Source organism: Spodoptera frugiperda, chromosome 25 (assembly GCF_023101765.2).
Source record: "Spodoptera frugiperda isolate SF20-4 chromosome 25, AGI-APGP_CSIRO_Sfru_2.0, whole genome shotgun sequence".
NCBI lineage: Eukaryota > Metazoa > Arthropoda > Insecta > Lepidoptera > Noctuidae > Spodoptera > Spodoptera frugiperda.
In genome coordinates this window covers 2696584-2723678 of record NC_064236.1, presented here as the reverse complement: position 1 = coordinate 2723678, position 27095 = coordinate 2696584, and the positions used below count along the sequence as shown (strand labels likewise).

At 38.3% G+C, this 27095-nt stretch overlaps 1 protein-coding gene across 13 annotated transcripts in view; it reads right to left on the bottom strand.

The window, feature by feature from the left end:
• LOC118262972 (potassium voltage-gated channel protein Shaker) overlaps positions 1-27095 on the bottom strand; it is a 347989-nt gene that overhangs the window by 8864 nt on the left and 312030 nt on the right. For 9 of the 13 annotated variants that reach the window (XM_035574773.2, XM_035574717.2, XM_050704032.1 and 6 more), the window contains 8 exons: positions 25742-25859; positions 13657-13760; positions 13410-13571; positions 12685-13328; positions 11883-12012; positions 10114-10319; positions 7099-7322; positions 5897-6101 (listed from right to left, as the gene is read on the bottom strand). In XM_035574773.2, coding sequence (XP_035430666.1) covers positions 5904-6101; positions 7099-7322; positions 10114-10319; positions 11883-12012; positions 12685-13328; positions 13410-13571; positions 13657-13760; positions 25742-25859 — 1786 coding nt within the window. In that variant the 3' untranslated portion in view covers positions 5897-5903. Of the gene's footprint in view, positions 1-5896; positions 6102-7098; positions 7323-9603; positions 9828-10113; positions 10320-11882; positions 12013-12126; positions 12257-12684; positions 13329-13409; positions 13572-13656; positions 13761-25741; positions 25860-27095 lie in introns of those variants that run through there. The other 4 variants (XM_050704033.1, XM_050704036.1, XM_050704038.1 and 1 more) reach the window with 4 other exon arrangements.

The following is a 27095-nucleotide window of genomic DNA, read 5'->3' as shown; positions in this document are numbered from 1 at the left end:
CAACGTTAATCTTCCTTGCTAATGGAATAATCGTCATTTATAAGGATTTACATGCTTGGTATAATAATGTAATCAAATCTTCATCTGTATCTTATCTTTTATTTTGATACAGAATTGTTTCTATAAAACTAGCTGTAGTTCTGTTCCAAACTTATTATTATATCGCCTGAGATGTTCATTGAAATCAAAACCTTACAAAGGGTAGTTTTATTCATAAAATTATTGGTTTGGATACTTTATCCAAACATAATATAATTTAATGATTAACACAAATTATCACTTTTGCAAATATTATACATATTAGAACAATATCATACATATTAGCAAACATACCTATTATTATTATGCTACGTAAAGAAATATATTATATGTTATTTCCCTAAAACACATCTCAAAACATATAAATCTACTATACTTCGATAAGACCGAGTAAAACAAAATGTCTAAGCATGAACCTGCCAAACATAAAAATACTTTAAAAAACTAGAAAACGGGGTCAGTAGTGCAGCGACAGCGGCGTCGCAGCCACAACGTCTGTAAGGCGTCTGGCGACGGCACAAAATGGCGCAGCACATTATTTACTAATAGGGGTGCAGGTTGTTGTCGGCGGCTGATAACTACGGGCTCGGTGCGGCGAGCACGTGGCGGTGTGACTGCGTGACGTCACAGGCGCGCCGATGCCGCAGCGGCTATCGATCCAGATTCCTGCATCCATTCAAGCCAACTTCGTCGCAAGGACACTGCACTTCTGCGATGTGTGCACTCAATGGTGCCATTCACTCAACACATCGTCATCGTTCATAAAACGTGTAACGAATAGTACGACCCGCCTGCCCCCGCTGGCCCCCGCCGACCCCGCCCCACACCACACCCGCCGCACACAACCATGTTAATAATATCGGTGATTACCAACTTTGGCCCCAGGGAATACTTCATATTTTTCAGTTATACACACAGTCACTTGACTTATACCATATCGAACCTAATTAGTAAATTAGATGACATTGTCCTAGTATGACTAGTCTTTCTAAAATCTATAAATAGACCAAGCTGTGACATATTTAGTAATTGTCTTGCAAAAAAGTTTCTTGGCTTGACAACTGAAGATGGTTGTTTTGTCAATTCTCAGTCGTGATCCAATGCAGGTTGTTGGGGCGTCATAATGCAGGTGTAGTCGAACTGTGAAGAAACTCGGTAACCTCGAAAAAGTTACAACAACATTTACTGAACCACGGTAAGTTAGACAGAATAATAATTATTATTCAGAGAATAATAATAACAGCACAATATTGATGTTTTCGTCTGAATAGTAAAGTGAGTTGAGGCTTCGATAACTTGAAGATCGTTTGAAATTTAATCTATATGAGATCAAGTTAGTATCCAGTTTTACGAAACAATCTCCTACGGATACATTTTTCTAGACAAAACTAGGAATTCTTTTCTTTTCCAAGGGTTAGGTATTTAGCATATTAAATGTGACACCTACTTTTCACCAGTAACATGGGGTAAGCCACACTTCGATCACAAAAACCTCAGTACTACTCTAAGCTACTAAGCACAAAAATCTTTGGATCCACTCATGTAGCAATGAGCTTATTTATTTTATTATTTCACTAGTTCCTACTTCGCAGTTTCCCTCTGCTTAGCTCTTATTAATTATTTATTTAGCCTTCTTCGATTGATGCACTGTCCAACACAAAAATAGAAGACTAGCGCGTTTGCGACAGCCTCTTCTCACACGGAGAAGGATTGAGCATTAATCACCACGCTTGCTCAATGCGAGTAGGCGATTTCAGATTTATAAACCCAAGTTTCCTAACGATGTTTTTTTTTTACTTTTTTTACTCTACACCGTTTGTCAGTGGTGTCTAAATAATTTTAGAAATTAGATATAACTCAGAAAACGTCTCATTGGTACTTTGCTATAGGTAGGTTTCGAACCCGCACCCTCATGCATGAGGAGCGGGTTTCTTAAAACTCCGGGCCACCACGACAGTTAATCATAATTTTTTTTTTAACTTTGCCGCACACTAGGGTTTTTCCTGTGTCGTGGGTGCGTTTACAAACATACAAGTTCACATACACATTACACCCAGACCCGAAACAACAATTTGTGGATCACACAAAGAGTTGCTCCGTGCGGGAATCGAACCCGCTACCCGTTGCGCGGCAGCCAGTTGCCCAGCTACCGCACCAACCGTGCAGTCATGATAATGATAATTAATACATCTTAAAAAATATAATTGTAAATTCGTGTGTACGAAAACAAATTGAATTTACCAGATATATTATGCATTACTAGATATTATGTAAACATCCGTAGTACTATTAACGACACCCTACACACATGAGACACCGTATACTAGGCATTTTATTCCCACTTTTATTGGTGATAAAATACAGACAAAATATGTATAAAGAGAGGGAATATATTGAGCGAGTTGAGATAGAATACCTCCTCAGGTGAGGACATGCGTCATATCCTCCCTCCGTTAGCGTTTACTGGGAGGTAATAAGAGGAACTCTGTCATTTCCCTCCTTCGATTGTTGTTGGTTATATACAGAACACGTGTAAAGGCTGACTCGTGTCAGCCTTTATTCTTACTGTTTATTACGATGTTTTATCCATTTCTTGTGCTTTACTAGCTAAGATTTAAAGTCAAAATGTTTAGTTGATGTTTTTTTTTTATGAACGGTTTAATTTGTGTGTATCTAAAACTGCTAAACCCTATCTGTAAAGATACCATATTTTTAATGACGTTGGGAAGCTTGGCGCCTAGCTTTTTGGGGATAAAAGACTAGGGAGTGTGTGATTTTTACCCTACTAAAACCACCCCGGTAGCCACCGTTAATACCTGTAAGGTGCATCGCATTCGCATCCTTCTCTAAAGATACCTAGGTACGTGTAGGTGCCTACTCGTTACATGTTCTAGTACTTCCAAAGTATGGTATATTCCTTGTTTTATAGTTTGACTCATATAATAATAAAATTCTACAATTCAGTCCAGGATACTGTAAACGAGCGATTTACGTAATTGAAAACCCTACAACCTACAACTGAATATAAGTAAGCTTTGCTGATGTTTGAAATTGAAATTAACACGGCCCTTTACTGTTATCATTTCATTTACTTACTTTATAATACGCGTAACGTAACGCAATAAGTATTAAGTCAGGTAATTTTAGAATTTAGTAAAAAGTTATTGTCGCCGCATTTTTCATTAAAAAAGAAACATTGCCCTACACTAGGATTTCCTCCTGTTTTGTAGGTAAACATACAAATTCACATACACATGACCCTCAGACCCGAAACAACAATTTGTGGATCACACAAAGAGTTCCGTGCGGAAATTTAGCCCACTACACGTTGCGCGGTAGCCAGTCTACCAGTCACCACCAACCGTGCAGTCGTCGATAAAGCGTCTACCACACGTGCATGCTTGACCGCAGTTTTACTTGCGCATGCCAGCTTGTACACTGAACACTGTGCGTGTAGTTGGTAAAACGGTAGCATGCGCAAACTCCAATGCTTGGCTTGATGGTTTTTAAACTTGCTTGAAATTCTGGCATGCGCAAGCTATACTTGTACAAACTTGTCTGCGCGTGTGGTTGGTAGTTCAGTGTTCAAGCCGCTCTCAGTTTAGTCGAGTGGAGTAACTGTACGCGCACGGTCGTCAAAAATGAATAATAATAATAATTAATTCCGCCAATCGCTTGACTCATCTCTTAAATCCTTAAGTAGATGTATATGTGAATGAATTTTTCTATTCAACAGCCATTTTTTTGTCCACTTTGATCGTTTACACTTTGACTTTTGTATTTTCTTTTTTTCAAAAACAAACACTTGAAAAAGAATAGCAGAAGAAATAGTTCTTCATTGGGAACCATTGTTTCCACGCCGACGATGTTGACAAGAATGTGGCTTGCGCGTACTTAACTGTGCCGTGTGGTAGACGCATCCGTGTTCAGTCTTTTCATGCGACAAGCATGTGCAATTAAAACTGTGGTCAGGCATGCACGTGTGGTAGGCGCATAATGCGTCTACCACACGTGCATGCTTGACCGCAGTTTTACTTGCGCATGCCAGCTTGTACACTGAACACTGTGCGTGTAGTTGGTAAAACGGTAGCATGCGCAAACTCCAATGCTTGGCTTGATGGTTTTTAAACTTGCTTGAAATTCTGGCATGCGCAAGCTAAACTTGTACAAACTTGTCTGCGCGTGTGGTTGGTAGTTCAGTGTTCAAGCCGCTCTCAGTTTAGTCGTGTAGAGTAATTGTACGCGCACGGTCGTTAAAAATGAATAATAATAATAATTAATTCCGCCAATCGCTTGGCTCATCTCTTAAATCCTTGAGTAGATGTATATGTGAATGAATTTTTCTATTCAACAGCCATTTTTTTGTCCACTTTGATCGTTTACACTTTGACTTTTGTATTTTCTTTTTTTTCACAAACAAACACTTGAAAAATAATAGCAGAAGAAATAGTTCTTCATTGGGAACCATTGTTTCCACGCCGACGATGTCGACAAGAATGTGGCTTGCGCGTACTTAACTGTGCCGTGTGGTAGACACATCCGTGTTCAGTCTTTTCATGCGACAAGCATGTGCAATTAAAACTGTGGTCAGGCATGCACGTGTGGTAGGCGCATTAGTCTTACCCTACCTCTTGTGGGAAAATAAATGCATTCGTTACAATAAATACGTTGTAAACCGCGTTATCTCTTGTCTGACTGAGAAACAAGCGTAAGTTAGTACCTTGTATGTTACGGTTGCAAGTTGCAGTACTGGTTTCAAACAAGGCACACAATAACGTCTCCTCTTCGAAAATTATCTATATGCTCCGCAATTGTCTCACAAATGAAATTTTATTTCATGGAAACACGAAGTCATGAGAAAATTTCAAATAGTTTCAACATAAACTATTATTACTTTTAATCTTGTTTTTTGATGACCTAACACAAAATAAAAATATTCAATGTACACAAATTCAATCTTAGAATACGTATTAGAAAAATTAACGTTTCTTTACTCACCTTAGTCAAAATATTAATTCAAATATTTACATTAATTATAAAAAAAAAATATTCAAAATTGAAAAGCGTCGCACTTGATTTGCCAGCATGATGCAAAAATGTAAAAACTTTGAACAAAGCGCGAACATTTTGTGATACGTTGTTACGCAGCGTATTGTGTTGCAGAACGCGATGTAGAACGCAGGTCGCAACGAGTGCGGAATGATGTATGGGGCGACGTGCTACTGTGTGCCGTTCTGTGCTCTATGGCTGATTCTAAGCTGTACCAGCTGCTCTCCTACTATACGCTCTCAGTACTTTCACCTACATGTATGTACAAATCCAACTGAAAAACTTGTTGCTAACACGCTAAATAATTACTTCCAGGCTAAATATAGTATAATACTTGTATAATATATTAATCTGCAATGATTTTCTATAATGACAATAATAATAACATACTTAAATATTTAGTAAATATATAAAAAACGCTCTATGTCTACTAAAGTCTCTCTGTTTTTGTGAACTTTTAATTATGAGAAAATATAATTTCTTTCTAAATGTCTAATAAGTGAGCTCGATATTTTTCTATTGGCAATTAGCGATGTAGCTAACTGAAGTTTGAGGAGCGGATGGACTGAAGGTAAGTGGTATAAGGTATGATTAACTCCTTACCAAGCAACAGCGTAAGTTTGCTTTTTCTACCCTCATTTGGCAAGTACTTCAATTAGAATCAAATATGAAAACTAGAAACAAATATAGCGAAGCACTTCTAATACTGATGTTAAAACTGAGCCGAATGAGGGTAGCCCAGTAAAGTGTTAAATGTGTGCTGGTGAGGAAATGATGACCTGGCTGATGGTGAGGGGGTGGTACTGACCCGATAGTCAGACGTCAGTCTCTATAGCTTCGGCGCCGTGGAGGTTGTTGACGCGCACGGTGCAGGCGCGGCGGCGCGCGGTGTGCTCGCGGCGCGGCCCGGGGCCCGAGTGGCCGTGGCTGTGCGCCTGCGCTTGGGACTGCGACTGTCCCTGCTGCGCGCGCTGCTTCCTCGCCTGCTGCTTCTCCAACTTAGCCTGCCGCAGCTGTGGGCAGTACACACATCCATGAACACACAACTCTATACCATCTCATAGTTAAACATTTACGATTGTAAATCAGTGTATTTCAGTCTGTAATCACCATCAGTGTCATATGCTGCTTGTTTTTCATCACGTTACGTCTAAACAGGAAATAAAAACTTTTTTTCCAACCCCAAATGTTTCAAACAATCAAACAATGTACCGACCCTAAAGTTTAACTGAAGAATCCATAAAAACAATGAAAACTCTTGCGCAAGTTATAACCCTAATTCGTAACCCTCGTACTTGGTTACGAAGTTGACCCAATAAAGTAAAAAGTGAAACCTTGCAAAATCAGTGAAACATTGTTAACATACAAGAAGTAAAATATTTCCTTGTTAACACTAGGCCACGGCCTTGTTAATTTCGCAACGTGAATGACGCCAGGACCCCGAGTTTCAGGGACAGGGGCTCGGTCACGTGTCGCTTCATTTTCCCAGTAATTTCGTAACACAATGTCCACCGAAGTAACAATACTTTTTGTCTTTGAGACGATGTAGCTATTAATTAGTGTATTTTCTTTGAGTATTTTATTTATTAGGTTAATGTATTAAGAAAGTATTCTGCTAAAATCTCATCATTATTTTGACGTCATGTACTTATTTCTTGTATTGCCTTTAGCTAACTTGCAAATATATGGACATAGAAATATAAAACGTATTTGCGAAGTATTATTAATTAATTATTTATGTTAAGAGAAAATAAGTACTGATTTCGGTATAATAAGTCCTAAATCATAATATATTTCTAATAAACGTACACAACCGAAAAATGTTAACTAATTATTTACTTTTGCGCGGTCGTCGTAAGAGCTTGTACCTACCAGGGAATTAGCAAATAATCTTATAAAGAGATCGACAAAATCATAATAAAATATTGTCACAAAAATATTCCCTATTCTGATTTTGTATTGAAAGTTTCTTTAGTAAGGACGTAAGACACCTTAACATAGCCAACGTACGTGATTCAGCCGAATGGCATCTTGATGCTCCAGGGCTCCGATGTCATCATTGCCACCGGTCTCAAACGTCGCCTGCTGTTCCAGCAGGACCTTCTCCTCATCCTTGAGGCGCCTGAGGTTCTGCTCCAAGTGAGAATCAGCCACCATGGCACCTTCTTCCATATCCATCACGTCCGATGATGATTCACCGCTTATTGAAGACTTTTTGTGAATAGGACCTGAAACTGTACCGCGAATGTTGAATTCTGGATGGGTTAGGCTCACCAATCTAGCCCTGTAATACATTTTCAACCTTACCATTTTGTGTTGTGGTTGAAAATCTATTAAGAGGTTACTGGGTTTGATAACTAGCATATTTTCTACATCTTGTAGTGGACTGTTACTGCTGGCTATCTACTTGTAACTGAGACAAATTTGTTAAATCAAGACCGGTTATGATTCTGTTAGTATGGGGACCCTTCATTGATGTTCAAATACTCAAAAGCCGCTATTCAAATTTAAGACGCTCTCAAAAATATTGCTATCTCTCTAGATTCATTGTAAAATGACAGAGATAGCACGATATTCAAGTACCTAAAACTTGAGTAGCGTTTCAGTATTCCGGCGTGAGAAACCATAATCGTACAGACAAATGTTAGGGGGATGAACCAGTTAGTACGCAACCAAGTTGTTACCAAGCGAAATACTCTTTTGACCAGTTACACCACCTGGCGTTAAGGCGTGATGTTTAAATGGAATAAATAGGACTGTATTTACCCTTAATACGAGTTTGCTTTACGTTGAACTAAAATAAAACGAGAGCGTGTTCGGCGCTTTGATTGGCCTTTGCGAATGCACCAACCAATCAGAGCGCCGAACGCGCTTTAGTTTCGACCTCGTTAAACGAAAAACAAACTCACACTAAGCCCTCCGTTTACAGTTAGTTTGAAGTTAAAATTTTGTTTAAAGCTATTTATTTGCAATGAATTATGATTGAATTCTTTTCAAGCCGATTGTTATTTCTGTTAAAGTTTTTGGTTAAGTTTATAAAAAAATGGTTTTATTACGCAATCGAAGAAAGTCAGTTAGCGCGCCTGAGCTGGCAGTCTCCGGTTTAATTTTCAGTTCGAATAAAGTATTTTTTACTGTCGAAAATTATGTCCGTATTAGAATTATTTAAAACATTATTATTGACAAATGAATTTCTAAACCTGTTAAAAATATTTGAACTAGTTCTATAACAAGGCGTTTTAAAATACAACTAATTAGTAATCGTTGTTTATTAAGGGAATACGATAGAAGTACGAACTACAAACAAACACAAACAAAATGAAGTCTGTCGAGCAGTCTGGCGCGCTGCCATTGGACGCGATCCGCCGTTGATTTACAATATAATTGATATGTATGCGCGAAATTTATACGTTGTCCCATCGTTCTTTAGTTTAAATTTTATACTACTTCTTACTCATAAACTAGCGAAACCGTTAAAAGACTATTTGCGTCCTGCAGTTAAATAAACATGAAATATTAATTTAATATTGCATGCACAACATTCCGATGATGTTTTCTTATGAACCCCATGTGTTTAAGACTATTAACCAATGTTAACAATCATTTAAATGAACTAATTTATTATTGTACCAAACTATTAATGGATGGTTACCTAAGTATCGAAATTGTTAGTGCAGTTAGAAGTAAATCTATGAGGATAATGTCGTCAGTACCGAAGCGACTAATACTCGAATTACCTACTATAATCAACGATGTTTTCGAACTACGAAAAATTAAGCTACACTCAAAATTTTAACGATACAAAAACCGATGACGTATCCGAACTACGAGCACAAAATCAAAATGAAAAGAAAAAAAAGTCAAATACAAAAAAAGTACTTACATGCCAGTGCGAAGTTTTGTATTTGTAAAATAATGTATTGGAAATAAGTCAGCCAATTGTTTTGGTAGGAACACGTATATATTTGCCATGCCACAAGAGTACCCATATACATAATTATTGAGAGATTCTTCCCACATTGGGGTCAGTCGGTTACCCATTTGACACTGATATTTGTCTCGTCCCTAACTCCTTTGTTCCCAGTTAACACAATAAGCTGAATGTGTGACTCAGTCCAAGAATTTGGCGCGGAACGTCGAGTTTTTATGTAAATAACTATTTGTTGGTACATACATCGTACGTGTAGACGAGGCTTTCCCAAAATAATTCCCTAAAATAATATATGTAAATATCCAATCTCTCGCTGCAACATAGTGTAATTACGACAACGAGAAAAATAAACTCGTTCTGTTTGTCGACAAGTTGCGCTCGAATACTGTTTGTGTTCACAAGCGCGTGGCATGTGTGTGTGTCCTACCCATCGCCGATACACTGCACAGTTGATTCACTCTGCTAGTGAAACAGTTATTAAATGCGGAATGCACTTTATGATTTACCTAACTAAAACTTAAGCACTCCATATAAAACAAAAATATACAACATAAAATATAACATCAACCAATAACAAACTCAAATTTAACTAAAGAAAATAAATAACATTTTTTATTTGATTATTTTACATCGCTTACTAACTAAAATATTTACACAAAAAATCAAAAACTGCACTCGTTTGTGTCTTACGCGGTAATATCACGGATATCGTCTCTTGCGAATACTTAAGTCCTCATATTATAAATATAAATAACAACACTGTTGAACAGTCATTGATCACTGCAAACCTCGTCGTCTTCCTTCCCACCTGAAAGTACCGAAAATTAACATAAAAGAAACGAAAAATAAAAAAATGAAATAAAAGTGAAAAACAAAAAGTCATGCAGTCAAAATGAAAATTGAAATCTACGCATGCTGTGAATAAAAGTACATGTATAATAAAAGGGTCTTTAACAACCTTGTGATAAGTTAACACTTTAAAGATTTGGCGTCAACATTCGCAAAGTGTTGCTCGATGGTTGCGCGGCACAAAGATTGTTGGAAACAATTACAGTACCTAGTCAACGAAAAGAGAATAAACATGAACTACTTACTGAGGTAAGGCTCGCCCATAGTGCCAGGCAGGTACGGGCAGCTGGTGACGTGGTTGAAGTTCTGCGATTGCATTTCCTCCTGGTCGGTCTCACGGTGGTAGAAGTAATTGAAGTTGGACACGATGACAGGAACGGGCAATGCGATGGTGAGCACACCGGCAATGGCGCACAGGGATCCGACGATTTTTCCCCAGACGCCAACAGGCCTATACCATAAACGCATTTTATTAAAACACAGAACGCAAACTTGTCTTCCAGCTAGTCCAGTAAAAATCGAATGAATCATAATGTTAATAAACATAAACGCGATTGATGATGTTCATGCGTTAAAATGGACATACATACCGTCGACGAACGACTAAATCAAATAATAATATAAAAAAACAACGAAATGACTCAACTACCAATCGAAACTGAATAGAAAAACTGAGATTTAACAAAAACATGAGTAAAGTTTTTGAAATAGGTAAGACCAATCGCTTGGCGAAATTAAGGGCGCAAGCAGTACAATGTCATTCCTCCACATACATACTCGCTAGCGTGTCACAGCGAGCTGTAACACCAGTCATTGCAATGCAGTTTGTATAACGCTAGCTGGTGTGTCCAAAGGAAAAAATAATTGTGCGTTTCGAGAACGTATTTATAGTAGAACATTTGATTGGCAACGCCGTTGCCAAAATCTAAATGTATACCAAAATACATCTTAACGCCACGATCATATTTTGCAAAGGACGTCAATAATCAGAGAAAATAAAGTCAACCAAATAAAAAGAAAATAACCTAAACGGGCGTAAGATTAGACTAGAACATAAACTACGGACATTGTTTCACCTACAGAACGACTTCACAGACATGCACGCGTACGTTTACTGCTACACACAAATATGTAAATACATATACTTCTCTATCATCGAAAATGGTGTGTGATGCTAATGATTGGAAGCCAGTGATATAAAAAAGCAATGAATCATTTTAAACATAGTAGCATTACTGTGTAAAATTTACCATCAAAGACACGTTTGCAGGGCATTCCAACAACTAGACAGAGAGAGATAGTGGCGATGATAGTCGAACCACGGGGTGCAGAAGCGATTTCTATGTAGAGTTCTACTGCACGCTATGAAGAAGAATACACGACGAGATGATGTGTCGATCACCATTTTCGATATGTTTACTTTAGTAACATTCGTAATAGCCACAACACCGAAACAGGATACATCCGACGGTACACATCTAGCGAAAGCCATACAGAGGAGTAAACATTCGACAGTGGATAAGAATTGTTTCACAACCGGTCACTTCAAGTGCTAGGAGCGAGCGACACCGCGTTTGAAATGTACAACTAAAGCTGTTCTCTCTCATATTAATAGAATACGCTTTGGGAGGGGCGATAGTCACACGGACGACGGGGCCGGTACTAGCACCCTATTTTGAACATGTCTTGTCAATGAAAAATTTTACAACTGTGCTTCCATGTAAAATTGTATGGGTTAAGGACAGTATTGAAGACACAAACATCTTTTGAGAAAATAAAAGTAACAAGACAATAAGAAATTTTCTCGACCGTGCAAGAGACTGAGTATAATGTGAATAAAACGTGTATCGGTTAAGTTCTAAGCGAACAGACGATCAAATCAAACTGAAGCGTAATTACATGATGTGGCGAAAGAATATCACAATAGTGTTAAATATACCAATGTAAGGGTTGGGAATAAATGAAATGACGAGAAGGCAAAGATGAAACTTAGGGTGAAGTCGCAGTATCATACGTCATGTCTCCGTATCCCACAGTTGTCATTGTCACGACCGCCCACCAAAACGCATCAGGTATGGATTTGAAGAAGCTGTTCTCACTTCCCGCCTCAGCGAAGTACACCGCGGATGAAAACAGCACCACACCTTGAAGAACAAGCACACACCAACGGAGAATACAGTGCGACATACAGTGGTAGGATGGCTTGCGAGCGGCGGGGTCGGGGAAGGCAGGGCGGGGGGCGGCGCGACACAGGTTACCTCATATCTCCATAGCCGACTGTGGTCATCGTAATTACTGCCCACCAGAAGGCATCAGGAATGCTATCGAAATTAGTGTCATTGCAGTCTTTGTCAGCAAAAAATACGGCACTGGAAAAGACCACGACACCTGCGAACGCAAAATAGAATGTGAACGCACCGTCAGGACGCGATCGCGCTAAGGTTGAAGATAATGATTTAGGATCACAGACTGCGACAGGATTGAATATTGGATAGATTTTACTGAGTCAATGGAGAATGGAATTGAAGTAACCGGCACCGCGCTCACCACTCTCACCGCCCGGCCGGGCCCGGCCTGCTGCATCACAATACACATCCCGCGATCTTCTTTCCGTATCACAAATACACCTCGATGACACGGTTTGCTTTGATATATAGTTCAAGTGTAGATGCTTATTAGATCAGCTACAGTTATACTATCTGTACTGATATTACAAAGATTTGAAAAACTTGGGATTAGTGAACAAGAGTAGGCAAATATATTTTAGAACATAGGTAAGGCGCATATATCTCTATTAAAAACAACGTTAGACTTACCAATGAACAAGAAGAATATTAATAAGCCCAGTTCCCTCATCGACGCCTTTAACGTACGACCCAGAATCTGTAATCCTTTGGAGTGTCGAGACAGTTTGAAGATACGGAACACCCGCACCAGACGTATCACCCGCAGTATGGCCAGACTCATCGCTTGGTTAGTCGACTTGTCTTGCGGGGACACCGGGGCGCGCGGTAGGTTTAGAGTATCTTCTTCCTCTGCTACGACTGTCGCTAAGGTGATGAAGTACGGGATAATGGCGATGATGTCTATTATGTTCATGACATCTCTAAAGAAGTTAAACTTGTTGGGACACGCCAGAAACCGTACTATCAACTCGAACGTAAACCATATGATACAGAGTGTCTCTATCAAGAAGAATGGGTCAGTGATGTCAGGGACTTCATCTTCTTCGATCTTAGTGCCGTTGGTGGTTGTGTTAAAGACCTTGTAGTGTTTGAACTCTGGGAGGGTCTCCAGGCAGAAGATCACGATGGAAAGGAGGATGACAAACACAGAGATGATGGCCACGACGCGTGCGGCCTGAGAGCTCTCGGGGTATTCGAAGAGCAGCCAGATTTTGCGCTGGCGCTCGTTGGAGGGAAGGGGTTTCTCCTCCTCCTTGATGAAGCCCTCATCCTCACTGGAAGGATTTGATTAAATTATAATGTGCAAGTTTAGCATGTAGACATAGTGTTAATATGCTTTGCGACTATTTACTCACCGGAACTTGTTTGTGGCTTGTTCTCCGAGTTCGTAGAATTTAATCTCCTCGGAGAAGACATCTAGTGGGACGTTGACGGGGCGCCGCAGGCGGCCGCCGCTTTGGTAGTAGTACAGGATTGCGTCGAACGAGGGGCGGTTGCGGTCAAAAAAGTATTCGTTCCTAATTAAGAAGTTACCGAAGGTTCAGAAATGTTAGAGTAATCTAAAAAAAATAAAATATTTGCAGGTGAAGTGACAAGTCTTACCTCAGGGGATCGAAATAGCGTATTCTCCGGGTTGGGTCCCCCAGCAGGGTTTCTGGGAATTGGTTCAGTGTCCGTAATTGCGTCTCAAACTTCAGGCCGCTTACCTGTAGCAAAAGAAAAACATGTTTTATACACCGACTTTAAAACCAAAAGTTTAAACGCGATGAAAATGATTTATGATTATTAAGTCAGTGTCATGTAAATTAGTCAGTGATCATGTAAATAGTGCTCTCTCAAAAATAGTATGCTGGTTTAGTGCCAATAACTTGCTACTTAATGAAACAAAAACTAAATGCATTAAATTCACAACACCAAATGTTAGGCATGTCAAAACCAGCGTGCTAATCAAGGGCGGGGAGTTGGACCCTGTAGATTCAGCTATCTTTTTAGGTATAACCCTAGACGCTAAGCTACAGTGGGCCCCACATATAGATAAGTTGTCGAAAAGGATCAGCTGAGCAGCATATGCTGTGAAAAAAATTAGAAATTTAACCAATGTAGATAGATAGATATTAGTTATTTCCTATAGTGTCATATCTTATGGTATTCTCCTGTGGGGGAATGCTGCTGACCTTCAGTCTGTCTTTGTGCTGCAGAAGAGAACCATTCGATCAATTTATAATCTTAGTCTGAGGCATTCTCTTAGGGAACTATTTAAAGAAATTAATATAATGACTGTTGCCTCTCAATATATCTATGAAAATATAGTGTATGCTCATAAAAACATAAAGTTATTTAAAAAGTACAGTGATATACACAATATCAACACTAGAAATAAAAATAAATATGTTGTTCCTACTACTAGACTTAAGAAAATAAGCGGTTCGTTTAGATGTCAATGTATACGCTTTTACAATAAAGTTCCCAGCCATATTCAAAGTTTAAACCTAGGTAAATTTAAAAATGTTATTAAAGAAAAACTTTGTAGTAAAGCTTTTTATAAAATAAAAGACTACTTGGAGGATAGTCAGGCTTGGGAATGAACTGCTATAATGTCCACACAGGTCTTGCTGACATGTTTGTAACATATAGTTACATTTTTTATACAATTTGACATTAACTTAATTTGACATTGTTTTATATTTTTTTTTCCTTTTATATTTTTATATTTCCTTTTAAAATTGTTAGTTTGAGGACCGTGTGAGACTTTTGCTAGTCATTTTATTTTTAGTAAATTATATTCTGACAGTTTGAGCATTTGTGTGGCCTACCCAAATGTTCTTTTGGTTGGTGTTGTTCGTCGGATTATTCAGCAACAGTCGTCAGCTGAGCTGATTGTAAACTGACACATGCGTGCTGCCATCTGAACAGGTCCGCTCAAACTGCTGTGGTTCTTTCCTCAAAAGACCACTACAGAATCAACTTGCACGGTTCTCCGACATCTTTAATTGATTTTGTCTGGACTTTAAAAGAGACTATGACCTCTGAGTTTGTTTCGGCATTTCTTCTCAGAGTAGTCGGATAGGAAATGCCGGCCTCATCTAGTTATTTAAGAGAGTGACGTGTAAAAGTGTTATTTTATAACCTATTTGCAAAATAAATATCATTTATCATTTATCATTTATCATAAGTTCGTGTAATAATCATTTGTGACATTGTAATAATTATTGTTTTGAAATGAGTTTCGAAATGAGTTTCCAAATGAAACGAACCAAATATAAATTCCGCCATAACTCTTCAATGGGCTGAACATTAACTAACAGTAAAATTGATAGTATAAAGAAACTGTTGATAGTACATAAACAATTCGCTAAACCTGTCAAAACCCTTAAAATTCCCACCGTGTGTTCAAACTACACTCTTACGCAACGGCAGGAGCGTCCACTCTAAAATTATAACACCCTTGAACTTTTTATTTGCTCCGACCACGTGTTTAAACGGCCCGCTTGTTCCAGTGTCGCTTCGACTATTTGACAGACCACATGACTGTGAGCGAGCGATAGATGGACGTCGTCTACCATGCACTTATTGGTCTGAATATGTAATATTCCTAAGTGAAACTCCACATCACATTAGCTACGAATGTCACGAGGCGCATATTAGATTTTGAAACCTAAACTCTGAATAGATTTTGAGTTATACGGAGCTCAAGCTTAGTGCATTCACATGTAGCTGTCGCGGTCTGCGTGACACGTTCAGATGCCATTCAATCGAGTAAATTTGTTTTGGTATCGGCCTCGCGATCTAAGTTTGTAAGGTCGATTAAATAATATACTTATTATACTATTCAGCATAATTGCTGTAATGAGAAAAGTCCTTGTAATACACAAAATTTAAACAGCCAAACAAAAAACATAACTGAAGATGCTAAAACCAGAATGAACTAAATACAATTTTTAATCAATTATGAGTTTGATACATAAAAGCATATTATATCAATTCTTTTAAACTACAGTGATCTAAGTGTAAGTAACGTTTAGTGACTACGAAAACTACATTTACTTCAGCCATTTGTAATTTCATTGAAACTACTACAGGAGGTTTAAAAGTCAGTAAATACAGGTTTGTCTGTCTGTCAGTCATTCAGTGAAGTTGGTACGATATAAATGGCCTGGTATCATACCGAAGTGCATTTAGTAGTGAGTGGTATTTGTATCCGATGCATAAGTAAGCGTATTATGTCAATATGTCAGAGTGATTTGAAAGCTGCCGACCTGATAGCCAGTACATTAACTATGGACGGTTGATGTCCATGGTAAAATTGCCCGTTTGATTATGAATCGATCCAGCCCTTTATCATTACAACTCAATGTAGCACTAGATCGTCAATTTGATTAAACAAAGGAACCTAATAATTATGGAATACTATCGTGGACATTAAGATACATTATTTTGTTACTACCTAGTATTTACATATCTATAGTATTATGGCTTCATGCACTATCTGCATCACTTTATACGTAATGCATGTAAATGGATGACCTTTCCTCAAATTTCACTTAATTACTATGGACACGTCCGCTGCATTAGGTCGGAATATGTATGTGTGTAGCCTACAATTTAAAATTGAAATGTAGAATATAGTGCTAGTGGCAATTCAAGGTTTTCAAACCATGATTTATGTCTACAAATAGTTTCTGCAGCGAATACGCTTAATATAATCTTTAGGTTGCGCCCACGAGAGCTGAAGTGGCTTAGTCGTAGTCGCCACGGAGAACACAAGTGTGCTGAATGTAGGACCACACAGATACTCAGCTCTATGTATGAGTGGATTTCTTTGATTTCTTACAAGGAAATGTTTAGATAGAAACAAACATTGGCAAAGTTTTATTGAATAAGGTGATAGCATATTGATATCCATTATAATTGTGTAAAGGACTAGTAAGTTTCAAATATTTTTAAATAGGTACGTTTGAAAATCTTCCTACAAGAAAGAGAGATATCAGTTTTCAAGTAATTTAACCGGTTCGTGGAAGTATTGGAAAGCAACTGGTGTCATACTGACATACTCGTAGGTATATATGAGATTATTAGAATATTTTATAGACTTTATTATACGTTCAGTTGTCAAGGTTGGATGTCAAAGTTGTGAGCTGTTGAACATGAACTTCGAGCGAGGGTCAAAGGACCAATACAAACAAGAGCCGAGAATATAATGTTTAGTATAGTTACCCGGTCTGTTTTTATTCAAAAATGCGAAGTATTATGATGACAGCTAGGTCGAGATTCATACAAATGATTTTACAAACAAAAGTGCGGCCGTCGACGCTCAAAGCTTCGACATTGAACGTCGTTGAAGGTAAAGTTCAACGTAACAGTTACTCGAGTTTCGGTTACGCGTCAAACTAATGTTTATAATTATAATACGTAGTACATTTGTCCTCTCGGTCCAGTTATTAAAGACACACTTTTGTATGTGGTACAGGGGTGCGAGGTATGGTTAGGTGGTGTAGGGTGGTAGGCCTATTACCGCGCGTGCTTTTTTAGCAGTAATTAATCCTGTTTCTTTTTATCATGGATTGTGATACAAGAGGATCAGTGTATTGATTGCAAAAGGGCGCCACATGACCTAAAACCGCCCCAGATTGATGGTTTCTCAAGTGTTATATTTATAGGCATCTCCTCCGCCTCGTCACTACGTTAACCGTTGACAAGCAAGCCGCCACCTCATAATGCTCAGTAACGCGTCAAGTGCTCGCTCGGTACCTAATGCTCTTGTTGGAGATAAAAATAAACTTAATGGCAACGTCCTAACAATATTTATATTGCTTTGTTTATATTTGTTCTATAAAACGGAACGCGAATAAATGTAATAAATAATATGAATGGATTTTTTATGTTGATACGAACGGAAAATAAAAATTGTAGTCATCTTGTGGAGGGAAGCTGCGGTTTGGTGTACGTACACATGCGCGATGGGCTGGCAACGTGACGGATATTAAATGTTGCTGTCCTGTGTTGGCGGGGAATCGTTTCGGTAATATAAGAATACCGGGGAATTTGACAGCCAATGAAAAATCTGTTTGCATCACTTTTGATTTTCGCTCGTCTCACTGCTATGTATTGTTTGTAGATGTTACAGTAATATACGTGCATAACGAAACAAATATTACTGTATAAACTACAAACAATAGTGCGGGATAACCCTAATCCGGTTGAAAGCGGTTAAAGCAGTGACGCTGCGCGTGCGCGAGTGCTCTGGTTCGCACACTCCGGCGCCGCGGCGCAGTGCACGTGGGTACAGCGCAGCCCGCCAGAGCGCCATGCGTCCAATTAATCAAATCAATATTTACAAGCAACACGTACATTCACTTTCCGCGGACGTAAAGTTTCACATAGTATTTCTTTCGGCGCGGATGTACCTCTGCGGCTGGCAATGGGCGAATCTAAAAATATATTTTATTGTGTGTTCTCCAAGGGCGGAGCGAGTTGTACGTCGTACTGCAGCGAGCTTTATGAAGAGAGTTTAATTAATCTTGTGTTGTTAACGCTAACCGCGAATGACTCCATGTTTTAAGGTCGAGTTTCTTTTTATACAAGCACCTGCACACGAGGAGCCGTGCCGCATGTACCGGCGCGCGCGTCGTTCGCCGCACAGCACGCCAAATAAACGTACGTCTACGATATTTTCTGTTCATAATATATTCAACAATAATGAAAACATCATACTTGTATTAATTAAACAAAATATGAAATGTTAGCAAATAGCAAATAGCTAACATTTCATAATTAACATTACCGCATGCAGCCGGCTGCTAATTACACAGTCACTGCTTTATTACATACACCGAAACAATTCGCATGTTCTTGGTAGGACCGACTGCCGACGTACAGTTCTATGATTAAAGCAGCGCTCATTTATAATTATTATCGTCATCTCATTCCCGATTCACAGAATAATTACGAGCCTCAACAATTTTGGAACAGAGTGCAGTAAACGGAAATTGGAATGTAAACCTGAAGGTAATAAGTCACGGACCGAAAATTTTCTATAAACGTTAGTGTGTGTGTAGTGGCAGTTGGCAGTAAACTCCCACGCACGTGTGCCGCGGTACCGCGCTGCACTTACATAGGCAATTTGTCAAAACCGTGTAATGGGCCCGCGTTTACTGTTATACCACATCGCGTTGCTAATTAGAAGATGAGGCATCTCGCATCTGATAGCACTAAACCTACAAACAGGGCTTTTGACACGCCTTTGTATTATACCGCATCCACGAAACTTTAGGCCTAATTCTGTATTAATTAGCATCTTCAAGTACTATATCAAACGACCATTACAGATCGAAGACTTCAATTATAATGTAACACAACTGCCCATTCAGCGCTGACCAAAATTATAGACGCTGACTGAGTGCCTAGCTCTAAAGAAGTTTCAAGCGTTATTTACTAACAAGGCACTGAAATCGAGTATATCAACAGGTAGGTATAATATTATGGGACATTAACCAATGGCCGGTGAGAAAATTAGTGTGAATTGACACGCGACCGGGCTTGCGTAATGAGGAAACAGTGGCACGAGAAACAGCGGGCGGCGGTAATAAAAAAATCCAAGTATTGTACGCGCTATTTAATTTAACTCACAAATGTTTTTCTCAAATATTTTTCCTATCACAACATAAACTTGCTTACGTTCGTGAATCGTTGTTGGTCTGCTCATCAGCTGTGATAACCAAGTGGAAAAACGTGCGGTTTAAAAATAGACGTTTCGATTATATACCAGTCGTAACACTGACACATTGTAAAGCATTCAATCGGAGTTCGTTGCGAAGATTAATGGAACTAACATTTGTTCGGAATCTAATTAACTACGGTACAGTACTTATAATGGTGTTTAATCCCACTTTCTTTGTAAAACAATACGATTTATTAAACTTAGTTATGTGTGGGGATGGGGATTAAGTGAACTGTTTATTTTCACTTAGTAATTTAAGTAGTAAGTAGTATTGATCAAAATTTTATAGGTGCTCAAAACCATGAAATTGTTGTAGAAAATAATGAACTTACAATAAAAACAGTAAAAGATCAAGGGTAATAACTTGCTATATGTAATATACACAATCCTAACAACAAACTCAATCAGTAAAGCAATAACTGAAACGACAGTAAACGCAACAAAACAAAGCGATACTCAACAATGTATCGCGTATAAAATATTGGTTTGAAACAAACCAGTCGTAATACATTTGTGGGGGACTGGGTCAATATTTGAAGGTTAACGAAGTGCCTTCAGATGCAATATCATAAGGCGAAGGTGAAGTTTACTTTCGTTATTGCAGTTGAAGAGAGCCTGACTCAAAGCCGCTTCAAAAGTGAAGCGAGGCTCTATCTACTCTCAAACATATATGTAAGTAGACTTTGATACAGTAATCACTGTAATGGGTTCAGGATCACAGCGTCCACGAGTACACACACACATACACAATATACCTTATAGATTTTTATTTCAAAGCGGAAAGTTGAAAGTTACGTAACCTTGCACTTGCAGCGGTGCTCGAAAACATCGATATTTTATGAAAACATTTCGCCGCAGCACACGCCAGTGAAAGTTTTAGCTTTTACAACCTATGTGTAAAAACTTTCAGATAGATATATTTGACGTGTACTCTTGTATTTGGAAAATGTTACTTGTTTTACCTGTAGCCTTAGTACGACTTTGCTTTAAATTTAACGATATCGAAACGAGAGCGTATTCGGCGCTGTGATAGGTTACTTCATTCGAGTCGGCCAATCACAGCGCCGAACGCGCTCTCGTTTCGATTGCGTCAAACGTAAAGCAAACTCGAACTAAGGGTACTGAGTTAAACATTTTTAATGCCACATCCGAAGCCGTGTAGCTCAATACAAAGGTCGTTAAATTGTATGTTTGGTGCTCCCGCCAGTTAACACCTAAACGTTGATAGCTACCTGAGTGCTGAACGTAACATTTCATCTTAATTATTTATTTATTTAAACAACTGTTCACGAGGTTTCTACTAAAATCGGACGATACCTATTTAAAGCGAGATGCGAAACACCAATTATTTCTCGTCTTCTCTTTATTTTCAACAAACGCTGTGCGGGTAAAATATTCTTCAGCGAAGCAAACATTGTTTTTGTTATTATTTCAAGTTGTAACTACGTGCTTTTCGGTTTACTAACTTTTCAATGTGTTCTAGTTTCGATACTTGAATCTCACAGAATTTGTGATCGAAACTTGTTTACAAGTTACAAATCTATACCGATGAATATCTTCGCGGCTTACACTTCAAACTAAGCTCTCCTAACGATCTGAATGTTCAGATAGTTTCCTTAATAATGTTATATTCACTTCAAAGAACACCACATTCACTGTAATAGCTTCACAACTTACCTAATAGTTCTCGTTAAAATTCTCTTTTAAACATTTTACTTTAAGTAATGTATTTCAAATACTTTGTGCCATTATTTATATTATAATGGATTCGTAATTTGTCACAACAGTTATTACATAACGTGGTTGCCGTATAAAAACAACACAAAGTAAAACATTCTTTATAAGCCATTACAAATACAATTGTCCATGAATATTAAATCTTTTGTAAGTCTTTTCAAGTCGTAGCTCAGTACTTCAGTAGTAGATTGTGGAGCTCTCACAAAGGATGCTTGTAAACTTACAATCAGAGACGGATGAATGTCAGGCTTCCTTTTATAAAAGACAGAAAACGAAAAATAGAAAATACATCTGCATTTCGCAAGGATATGATCTTGACCTTTATAATGCAAGCTAAATGTCAAGGGTAAGTCCTAGCCGAGCTGGGAAATATTGTAGGATAAAATCCAGGGCGCGCTTCAACGCCGAGAAAGGTTTTGCCACTCAGGTGACGGCTTTTGTGCGCTCCACTCCCGTATATATTAAATTGAAGGCGGAGTGGGCGCGAGATGCAACTCCTTAACTTATATCTGTATATACACATTTCTATTGCAGGCGCAGAATGTAATACCTGTCCATTTCAAGACTTAGTTACGTAACTTGGAACATGATACATCAGGTTAATAAAATATCAGTTGCAACGCCGCAGAGGCTTACAATACAAGTTATTATTGGAAAAGCCGACATAAAGCCTTTGTGTCAACCAGCCGCAGAGCTGCAGATTGTACTCCGTTTGACTTCAATGGAGGTGACAAAGTTTATGAGCTAAGACGATTTAGAAATATTTTCTATTCCACAGTAGCCATGACAATGTATCAGTGGCGCAGTGGCTGTCCAGTCAACAATAGGAGGATAAGATAGTTTGTCGATTGTTCGCAGCAATACAAATATATTTTCAGTAAAATTTTAAACTCGAGTCCAGCGACAGACAGACGGATAACAGTCTTAGGAATAGAGTCCCGTTTTTACCCTTTGGCTATAAAACTCAAACAAAAGAAAAAGATAGAATTCTTCCCGAAGAACATTTTATAAACTGAACCGGAAGAAATGTTGTAAGAGGATTTACTTCCCGAGATCTGTGTTCGACAGAGAAAATACAAGATATTGAAGTTGCAAGGAATAAAGTTCTGTGATCTGTGTATAGTATAAACATACGACATAATAGAATTTATGAACAGCAAAGAATACTAGTGTTTTGAGTTCTATTCACTATGACAATATAGCACAAATTACTTTAATGACTTTAAAATAATAAATTGCAATTTACCTTGTAGAAAACAAACTATAAAAAAATAAACTCGGTTCTGTAATTAAATCACAAGGTACGTTCCCGTTGAACTAACAAATTGGGAGTGTGTTGATACAAGGTCGTCATTATTATTTTTTTATACGAGACGACACTACAATTAAATACAGGTTGTTTGAATCGATGCGAAGTCTAAAGAGGGTTACGATTTTTTATCATTTGCAAGTTATCTCATACTTGTCTTAGATTGCGTTCATTATAATTTTTTAATTAAGTTTTATAGTTTATATTAAAATAAACCAATCCATTATCTCTCTGTTCATCCGATCGACTAGCGTTTAAAAATGCATTGTTCAGAGCCTATATTTATACCTTCGCGCATTACATAAACCTGTATATAGGTCCGTAGTTCACATTTAGGTCTGAAAACAGAACAACAATGACTGCAAATTGCGTCCTACCGGTTTATTTTAGACGTGTGTGGGTGCACGTTGGCATCTGTGTGAGTTATTTATAGAGCAATCAATATCAGCCTATTACCTGTCCCACAGCTTCTCATATAGAGAAGATATGAGCATTGACCAAAGGCGGATTGGTAATTTATAATTTAACACTTTAACTGCCACGTAGGTCACCGGTGACCATACATTCATGGAGGATTTGCCTTCAAGAGTTTTCTGATGGCAGTCAAAGGCTTAATTGTTGTAAGTCAATCTAGATTTAGGTGTTTATAAACTTAGAACTTAGCTAGGTGGATCGACGACTTCGTCAGAGTCGTGGGGAGACAGTGGATGCAGGTGGGGGTTTGTCGTTCTACGTGGAGGACTGAGAGGGAGGCCTTTGTTTAACAGTGGACGTCTTTCGGCTAATGATGATGATGAAACTTAGAAAGTATATAATTATATGAGTTTGAAGTTATAATGCTTCCTGCTAGGTTTTAAAGACATGATACCCTCTTGAGTAATGGGCGCCTCAACCTCTACTACTACGGCTACCTATTTATACAGATATAAAATGTGTACTGATGTTGATGATGTGACTATTATTAGCAGTAAGTGTATTTAATTAGTTAGCCAATTAATTTGCTATGCAGAGATACATAACTAGTACATACATGATGCAGTTGGTGAGTCTCAATGTTCTCCATACCTATCCATAGACTCAATTTTCATTGTGCAAATAAATGTCAAAATTCATAGTTCATAAAAACTGTAGTTTAAAAACTGAACTGTTAGCGTTCAAAACTAAAACAAACGCAGCTAACTGCGGTGTTGATTCACAATGGAACAGTTTTCAAACATGAATAAAAATCAAATTAATGTTTCATATAGAGTTTATTGTTTACACGCAGCAACGCGGGGACTCGGATGCAGACCGGCTTTGTAAAAGTTTTTTACTGATTTCAAAAAATCGAGAAGTCCAGTTGCGCTCTGTGTCCTGACCATTGTTTTTTATTATGAACGAGTTATGTTTCTCAATTACTAACGTTGCTAACGTTGGACCGATATTGATGATTCTTTATTTAAATTGTGAAAATGGAGGGTATTTTATTATTCTTCATTCTGTCTATTCGTCTAACAGAATATTAAAATTGGCTCGTGTCATACGATTGGACGTTTAATTTGTGCCGGCTACAGTGATTGGATGAATAAGTAACTTAGGCTGCTTCTTTTGTTCTTTTTTTTGATGGGGGAAAATATCAAATGACTTCTCCCGCCTTGATGAGGCGAGAGGGAGTATCAGACTCTTACTGACTAAAAACCACCCCGTTCCTCCTGCTTTGAGCCGGAGCCCCAGTAACCTTTTACGTTGTCCGGAACAACTTTAGCGCCATAGGTGAGCACAAAGTTAATTATTCCCTTTTTAGTTGAGAATATTGCTTATGTTTTCACACATACATGTCTTTTGTGACGTGACGTCAGTTTGTCTGTTGTATGTTGTTTCGTGTATGATTAATATAGACGCTTGTTTACATTCTGGATGTTACATTTACATTCTCATTCTTAGAAAATATGTTTTAGTTCATACGTATGTGTTAGCTTTTCCGGTGCACTGAGAAACTGAAAGTATTTAGTGTATAAGAAGTGAATTTTTGTATGGGATATGTGGTTCAATGAGGATATTGGTCGGGAAACAAATTGTGTACGGGGTTATAAACCTATTTTTGGAAATGATATTCCAATTTCATAATGATCTGCGTTTTATACGCGAGTTTGAAAATTAATTATTAGATATGTTTTTCAGCTTACTGATTATTTATTTGACGAGGAACTTAAACTAGTTTCAGTATTTATATTGTGGTGTAAGTGTCAATGGAATTGTGTTTTACGACTTTTTCCTTAGTGGGGAGAGGTCTTTTTGTCAGTAGCAGAACAGTTACAGTCTGATCATGATGATGATGATTTATTTAGGACAATTTTGAAGGTAACAATATAATATTTAGGTGATTTCAGTGTACATTAACATAATACAATACGTTAAGATTTTTGAACAAAATACTTTGAATTATTTTAACTAGGAATATAGCGGACATTATTATTTTCAGACCTTAACTTTAATCAGTGTCAGATCCAACTAGGATCAAAATATAAGTAGATAGCCCAGTAGATCGGTAGTCATAACAGCAGACCTGGTGATTGACACATTGGCAGAATACGGAATGTTATGAGAAACAACACTGAGTTCACTGGCCTATTACAAAGAGAATCTTTGACGCTGTCGATTTTATGATAAACGAACCAACTTTTTTCATATATACACACTTCTTTTCTTACTACTCTTTTACATATATGTATATAATGAAGGAGATTTTAACCTAAATATGAAGCTGCTGTGCAACGTGTTATACTTTTGATTCCCATACAAAACAATTCCATGTGTGATCCACAAATAATTGTTCTGAATCTGGGTGTATATGTATGATCTTCATCATTATTATTTCGGGAATCGAACCCAAAACTGTACGGCAATAATACACCTAATGTAATATGTATAAAGATGGTACTTACGTTGATGACAACTCTTTCGCAGAAGTCGTGGTCGTGTTGTATGGGTTCGAACGTCACCACCCCGCCCTGGGGTGGACGTCCAGGCTCCTCTTCCTGGTTGCACAGTTTCGGCAGGGACCTGCAAACACCACCACAGTTAGACCTCTCACAACCCCCACCTACACTTACGATTAACGAACAATAAACATGTACACAGAACACGCGCGATGCTCCCAAATGTCATGGGTTATCGGTAATGGAGGCTAGAAGCCAGTAGTTATATCCAAACCAGATATAAACACAGTACCGACAACATAGACTAGATAAAAACTGCCCGAAGTCCGAAAAGCCCAACCAATCAATTTATTTTATTTGCCAACATTCAATAAAATATTGAAGATAGCTCTCGGCTTTCGATTTCACTGGCAGTCATTAAAAATAGAACTTTCATTTATATTGAAACTTCAGGTAGGCAGAATATCTCGTTCTCTGCTCGTTGCCCCTCAAGGTTGCACGACAATGTGTGCGCCCCGACTTCCGCCGAACAAACGTGCTCAAACATGCCACTTATGTCCCCTTCATATTTTTCAGTTTGGCTGCGAAAGTTGCCAGCCTTAATAACTCCATCGTCCAGGGTTGCCGTTACATACTCCGCTAAATAGAGTTAATCGATAGCCTGTTGTTAATATGTTACTACTATATATAGTTAACTGAAGATCCATCTCACAAGTACCTACAACAAACTTATGTATCCAAGTATCTCAACACATAGTTCTAACTGAGTCATCCATTGGACTAAAGGTTCAAAGACATCGTCCAACGTCATAATTACCATCAGCATCCCTCATCTCGAACATCATTCAATATGCAAATGGAATATCACAGCGATAGCCCTAGGTAGAGTGGGGCTGTGTCGCGAGTCGCGCCGTCAGCACACGGGGCCGAGAGCCGAGCCGCGTTGTTTTTCTAAAACGTTCCCCTTATCCCAGCGATCGCTCTTCATTCTACTCCAGATGCTATTGAGACGAGATGACTTGACGACGACACTACAAATGTGCCGATTACAGGCACACTCGACAATGTCACGCCACTTTGTAACCCTTTATTAGATACCTAGTTATGCGGCTTTTGTTTGTCCTTCACATTGTAAATAACAGGTTTAGGTTTCACAAAACCCTACAATTTATAGTTCTGCACTACTGCATTTATCGAAGAAATTGCTTGGGAAAACCGTCTCGCGAAACAGACTGTTTACTATGTTTGCGCCCAACCCCTTCTATTTCAAGGAAGAACCTTGATAAAATGCAATAGTTTGTTGGTAAATGAATAGGTAAGATAATTATGTCAGTATAAACATTCAACGTGACTTGCCTTG